This window comes from Calidris pugnax, unplaced genomic scaffold, assembly GCF_001431845.1.
Source record: "Calidris pugnax isolate Ruff unplaced genomic scaffold, ASM143184v1 scaffold49, whole genome shotgun sequence".
Taxonomy (NCBI): domain Eukaryota; kingdom Metazoa; phylum Chordata; class Aves; order Charadriiformes; family Scolopacidae; genus Calidris; species Calidris pugnax.
The window spans coordinates 3,177,790-3,184,781 of NW_015090798.1; the positions used below are offsets into that span (position 1 = coordinate 3,177,790).

The 6,992-nt window shown below is 38.5% G+C and overlaps 1 protein-coding gene across 6 annotated transcripts in view; it reads right to left on the reverse strand.

Moving 5' to 3' along the window:
• KCNIP4 (Kv channel interacting protein 4) overlaps positions 1-6,992 on the reverse strand; it is a 491,412-nt gene that overhangs the window by 330,581 nt on the left and 153,839 nt on the right. Inside the window, exon 1 of one of the 6 annotated variants that reach the window (XM_014937075.1) lies at positions 6,750-6,963. The exons of 4 other annotated variants lie outside the window; for them this stretch is intronic. In XM_014937075.1, coding sequence (XP_014792561.1) covers positions 6,750-6,837 — 88 coding nt within the window. In that variant the 5' untranslated portion in view covers positions 6,838-6,963. Of the gene's footprint in view, positions 1-6,749; positions 6,964-6,992 lie in introns of those variants that run through there. One more of the 6 variants, XM_014937077.1, reaches the window with a different exon arrangement.

Genomic DNA, 6,992 nt, shown 5'->3' on the forward strand with positions numbered 1-6,992 from the left:
GAAGGTTACATCAATACAAATCAAACCTGAACCAGAATTTTTAAAACTTTTTTTCTTTGTAGTTTTTTTTTCCCCTTTCTATTGAGTCTTTATCCTATTACAAATCCATTAACCAAATGATTCACATATTCCCATTTCTGTTTTCCAGGCTTGTTTTTTTTTATTCCGTTGTCAGTCCTGCACAGTTTAACTGAAAAAATTTTCAGAGACCAAAGTCCTGGTGACGAAAAACATTCTCTTATTAGAATTCTCATCTAAGGGGAAAGACGCAAGGAATTCTAATTCTTCTTTTCAGTTCATCAGGAGATATTAAAAATAAAAAGAAGAAATAAAAGCCTTTCTTTAGAACCACAATTCCTAAAGTCTCTAAAGGACACAGATTTGGGGATAGGTGCTAAAGGACCACATGGATCTGGTTTTCCACAGTATATCACACCGAGCATCTCAGCCAAATCTCAGCTCTGTTCACTGAAGACGTGAAGTGCCTCTGGCTTTCAAGCTCAGAAATTCAAAAGATGAGAAACTGCAGCTTTTAAATTCCTCAGCCAATCTAACTGCCAGGCATCGCTGGCTCAAAAGGTGTTTGATCAACCTGTTAATTAATGTCTGAAGTGCAGGACAGTGCCAGGGTGAGGAGGCAGCAGCCGGGTACCCACGCTTGCCCGGCTGGGACCCGGAGCAGGACAGGGTTTGACAAAGGAGCAGCTCGAAGGTCCTGAGCAGCAACTTGTGTCAGAAACAGGCAGATGCCAGGGCACTCTTAAACGCTGCAGCCCTCTGGTTTTTATCCTCCACTGTCAGAATCTCTAAATTCCTCTCAGCTTACTTAAGCAGCATGTGTTAGAATTGGCAGCGTGTACGGAGACTACCTGCTCTGCAGTTTAAAATGCTGTTATGTTAATATTGCCAACTATTTAAAGAAAAAAAAACAAACAGAAAAGCACATTTACACATTTCTTTTACAAATTCCTAAGAATATTCTGTCTTCCACTTAGGAAACGGGAAGCAAAATGCCTTATGAATATTCACATTAAATAATAGGTTAACAGTAATTCCAGATCTCTGGCTTTGCTGAAAAGTTTTTGTGATCTACCACAAACAAAAATTAACTACCCAAAACAACACACTACTGGAAAACAGTAGTAGTAAAATTAATTCAGGAGTATTTCCCTCACTGTTATTCAAGGTCTGAAGAGACCATCTGAGAGACAGCGTGACAGCTGGTTCCTACACCTATTTAAACCATCCAGATTTTCAGCATCACTCATTCATAAAGCTATGGAGGAGAAGTGACTACGAAATAAAAGTATGCTAAATTCATTTCAGGATCAGGGGTGCTGAAAAGTTTTTGTGATCTACCACAAACAAAAATTAACTACCCAAAACAACACACTACTGGAAAACAGTAGTAGTAAAATTAATTCAGGAGTATTTCCCTCACTGTTATTCAAGGTCTGAAGAGACCATCTGAGAGACAGCGTGACAGCTGGTTCCTACACCTATTTAAACCATCCAGATTTTCAGCATCACTCATTCATAAAGCTATGGAGGAGAAGTGACTACGAAATAAAAGTATGCTAAATTCATTTCAGGATCAGGGGTTTTTTTATTAAAGGAGAAACTCTTTCTTTTGCATTAAATTACAATGCTTTTTCATCTCCACTAAGTCTTCCTAAGACTCTGAAAATTATTTAATCAATTGTTGGAATAATTTCATTTACTGCATTTAAGATGATAGTCCTCAGATTAGAAGTAAAGCATTTTCAAGTTCTGTGCTTTAAATCCGAGGGAAAAATGGGGGAAAATTGTGTATAATTAAATGTAAGAATTAAGAGCTAATTATTCTCATTAATCTCTTTCACACAATCTCTTAACTAAAGAAAAAGAGTTATTCTGGGATATTTACCTCCTATCACTAACCAGACTACTACAGTCTTGAGCTAATTATTCTCAATATTCTCTTTCACACAATCTCTTAACTAAAGAAAAAAGTTTTGGGATATTTACCTCCTATCACTAACCAGACTACTACGGTCTTGTAAAATATTTTAATTACTCTTTAGGTTTTCAAACTTGGCACAGCTTCACTGACAAAGTTGATAATGGGACAACCCTCATCTATTCCTGGTAAGGCTATTTTAAATGCACAGCCCAAAAGCCAGATCCCATCACCTTCTGTTCCATTCTGTAGAAAGTATCACTCCAACAATAAAAATCCCAGTGTCTCATCCTATTTTTACAGAATCATTCCATCCACAACATGCACACCTGAAAACCAAAGGCTTGAGCTGAAACCTTTCATTATAACAACCATGGAATCCATACCATACACTGGAAGCTAGAATGAAATTTAAAATTTGCCCTGAGAACTTGTTGTAGAATGGGACAGGAAAAGGAATGAGGCAGGAGACTTGTCTAGTGGGACATTCAGTCTCAGCATTTCCCTCTCCTCCTGAACTGGGTCACAAAATGAGGCATCTCTTTCAGGGTGCTTCAAACTGTCCTCACCAGAGAGCCAACACAAACCATTTGGGATCTCCACGTGGTTGGGGTCTATTCTGACACACTCCTGCTGAAAATGAACGTCAGTAAGTGGTGTGATGATGATACTTAATCTTAGGACAGTTACAGATCTTTTTGAGTGATTCCATGGAGAGCAGTTTAAATACCAGGTCTACTGTCTCCCAGATGAACTCCACAATCATCAGAAAAGACTTAGGCTCCCTGTTAGTAGCTCTTTGTGGTCCTATGAACTTTATATACCTGGCTGTATAATGCATTAAGAAGTGGAGTGAATTCTTGTCCATCCTACCAGATTTTGGAAGTATGGACATGCTCCTTGGACACAGGGGAGAGATCTCAGTCCTCTTCAGGATAAGCAGAGTCAGCAACACAGCTCATCTCCTTCCCTGGCAGGCTGCCTAACCAATAGGTCTTTATATATTTCCAGAGCACTCATTGAATGAATCTACATGCCTAACAAGGAAGCATCCCTGGAAAGTGTTCATAATTGTCTCAGACTCAGACTTTGGGCATCGATGGGCAGGTGACCTACAGCAGGCAGAGGAAAACTGTTGTGAGCCCCTGGTATCTCCGTGCTAGAGCCACTCACACCTTCAGGTCTAGGCTCAGATGACCTCTTCCTCTTGGCAGTAGGTTAGAAAATATTCCCCGTGCACAAACAAGCAAAATCTAAGACTCAAGATTACCTTCTGCTAATCTATTTTCTCAAATAAAGTGCTATCAAAGAGTACATCCTGCATTCACCACTACATTTCTTTTTTTTAACTAAGAAAAATATCTAGCCTGCGATCAGTGTTATTTCACACCAATGGCATCAATCTCCAGACCAAAACAAACAAATAAATAAATAAATCCATAGCCTAATCTGCCTAAACCTAGAAAAGTGAGATTACTTCAGTGTTTTAGAGAAAGTTCCACAGCCAGAGTTGTTCTCCTTTTCCTTCTTTCTTTGAAAATGCATATCCTAACTGGGAATTTGAACCTGTTCTGGAAAAATCTCACCTCCTTTATGACATCTAATAGGAACACACCTGAAAAGGATATACTTGTGAAAATCTACCACTGAAGTCAAGTACAGTTTTGTTTCTATCACCTCTTTAATCCCCATACTTATCAGTTGTGATAGTTAAGAAAAAATTCCTAGACATTGCTCTGAAATTATGTTTTCTCCATTTCAAAATATTTCATTCCATCCATCCATTTCATTCCAAAATATTCAGAATTCCATCTATTTCTTGATCTCACAATGATTTATCTTGTTGTTTATAATATGCACATTCACACTGCATCCAAAAACCAAAACATTCTCAACATCAACACTAGGTTCTTGACCACAACATTTCAAAGACCGGGCACATCCAACACAGCTCAAGTGGCAGCAGGCAACAAAGTAGGAATTGGTACGACATTTGAAAAATGTTGTCTTCAAGTATTTGAGGGAGCCTGTTCCACTTGTGGAAATGCATCAACTTAATATATAGCAGAAATTATGGAAAGTGAAAAAAAAAATTGTTTAAAAGACCATTTCTTTTCACTACCTTTCACTACATTTTGCTGTCATTCATAGTAGCTTGCTACAAAAAAAAAATAAAATTGAGAGAGATGTGGATGGATTCAGGCAGAGATCACAATTTAAAACCCCTTGTAAAGGTTTATGCAGCATTTACCTCCAGGCAAGGGGGTAGTTTCATTAATATTGGTTTCAGCCGAGTTGAATATTAAGATGGGCCCGTCTATCTATATCTATATGAGAGAACTTATTTAAATATTGAGATTCACCACAGAATGGGTCTGTAGTGTTGTAAATGGTTATGAAACACAATAAATAAAACCCGTAATCAACAAGAAGTCCTTAGCTGGGCCTATAGCCAGTAAACCCAGTCTCCCTCCCAGCTCACCTCTGGTTTTCTCAGTGTGATCACACCAACTGCAGTAGAGCTTCCATCAATCTATATTCATATAGGTTAAGTCTATATTCAAGACGCCTGCCCACACAGAAAGGAGGAATAGATTAGATTTGGTGCCTGTGCTTTCCACAATGTGTAGTTCCAAGTTATTACGTACAATTTCAAGAACACATGGAAAAAAAAAAAAAAAAAAACCACAAACAGGGGCCAAATCCTACCAAGGAATTTAAATTGTCTTCACCATTGTGCTCCCTAATAAACATTTACGTTTTGAAAATAGTGGGTCACTTGAGTGAGCAGATTATCTGCTTGCAAAAAGCTAAATAAGCACACTTTTTGTTTCTGATAGCTATCCTACATTTTTTGAATGCTCAAGATAGAAACAGCAACATCCTCAATATACAAATTAAAGTATAACTTTCCAACACTTTCAACCGGGCTTCCTCATTCATCTTCATTAATTACCAACTAATTATCAACATAATGAATTATGCATTAGGTTTTGCAGGGGGAACAGTACCTGGTACTGCAACAGTTGAGGTTGTTAATGAGTAGACTGGGCTGTGCAAGAACTGAACAGTGGAGCTCTACCTCTCTTAGCGCTTCAATTACTATCACATTATATTGATCTTATTTGCTGCATCATTTGCACATGACGAAGTCCATTAACCTAATAATAGCAGTAAGATACTGTTGCCTGTAGTAAAAATCAACTCAAAATTTCCTAGGAAGTGTCTCAGATCTTAAGAGTTCCAAAGAGTGGGGATTTTTGCTTGCTTGTTTCCTCTAAGGAAGGATATTTCACAGCACTGTAATTGGCTTTCCAGTAATTTAGCATTGATGGAGTGCTCCTTAACGATAAATGAAAGGACTTATTTTAGTAGTAACATAAGAATCAGTATCCTCAGCAACTCTTGAAGGGGGTTTTGAATTGTGAGCTTAGAAAGCTCGCAGCGCAAACGTCAGTCTGAAAAATACCGTAGTGTGCATCGCTTCCTAGACAGGAAAGGAAAAGCTTGGATGACTTTGTGAAAAAGGAGTATTGGTGCTCATTCCTAACATAGCTTCCTATATTATTTAATTTCCATAGCAACCCACAGGGGCAAAAAGCCAGCATTTTCAGAGACATCTGAATTGATATCATTCTCAAAAGAGACACCACGACAGACTAGGAATAGCACAGAAAATAAGGTCAGGGAAATTCTCTGTTCCCAGACACTCAAAGTTACTAAAAAGCTGTATCAGATTTCCACAAGTTACAAGCATCCTATAAAGTACTCACTGCCAACATTTATGCCACGATCTTTACAGCACTCTAACCCCAAATCTGATAAACTGCATGCATCAATACTTTAAGTTATTACTGAAGAGTCAACTTTGCTTTCCAATCTTTCCACCAGTGCCTGAATAAACCAAGCCCCATCAGCAGAAACTTTCAAAATACTAGTAGTAAAATGAATGGCTTTTAATTCTTAATAATTGTGTTAGTATAATTGGTTATCATCTGCTGATGCTGGACTTGCACCTCTGCTTGATGATTTTTTCCAAAGAAAAAAAACAAAACCAAACTATTTGAAGTCTACAAAGAAGCACAATTATATTTTATAAATACAGAATGACATGATGTAAACTGTCATATTTGTCAGCTGTTGGGAATAGCCACAGAAAATGCTGAACTGTTAGAAAAGTATATTTTCCAAAGTGCTAAGAAGAAAACTATGCTGTTTGCTCAGTCTAGCTCAGAAACCTTATCTGCTACTGTACAATTTGTCCAAGGTTACAGAAAAAAAATTACCTAAAGTTGACAGCCATTTATGTTGCAAATTTTTAAGGGCAAAAAGCACAAGTGTTATTTAGAGCTTGCAGCAAGATACTCTGACATCACATTGACAGTTTGCAGTTGATTTACGTCTTAAAATAAGCACAACCAAGCCTCAGAGAAAATAAAAAAAAATATTTATATATAGTCTGCTTGCCAAAGTAAACCATAAAATAAGAAGCATGGGATCCATCCTTTCTGAGCACGGTGTGGATGCTCTGCACCACCTTTCCTGTGGGCAGGTGGAAGCACGTACACTCACATTCCCATTTGGATTCAGGTGTGTAAATGCTTAGAGAAGGCTCCACCGTCTGAGCACTAACACAAGGCTGGATATTCTGCTTTTATGATGCTCAGCCACAAAGCAGCTTCGGTTTTATTACCATTTACAAGATGAAAGAAATACTAATATGAAACAATGCCATGGCTATGTTAACCTTAGGCAATTCTCTCGTTCTCATGCTGCACAGCTCGACCCGCAAAGAAAAAACAGTCATTACCTGTGTGAAGAGACCCTGTGATTAGCCTGAGGAGGTACTGGGCAAATCTCAGTATTTCACGCTTACACCGCTTCCTACAGCCACTCATCTTAAGCAACGCGGGATTTATTCCTCTGAGAAGAGCCAGGAGACTCCGCCAATAAAGAGCCCAGTTCCTGCCAGCAAAACTTCTGGGGCAGTTTCCAGCCTTCTCGCAACTCCTCGCAGCCGTCTCAGCTTCTCCCCCCCCCTCCTTCCTCCCTC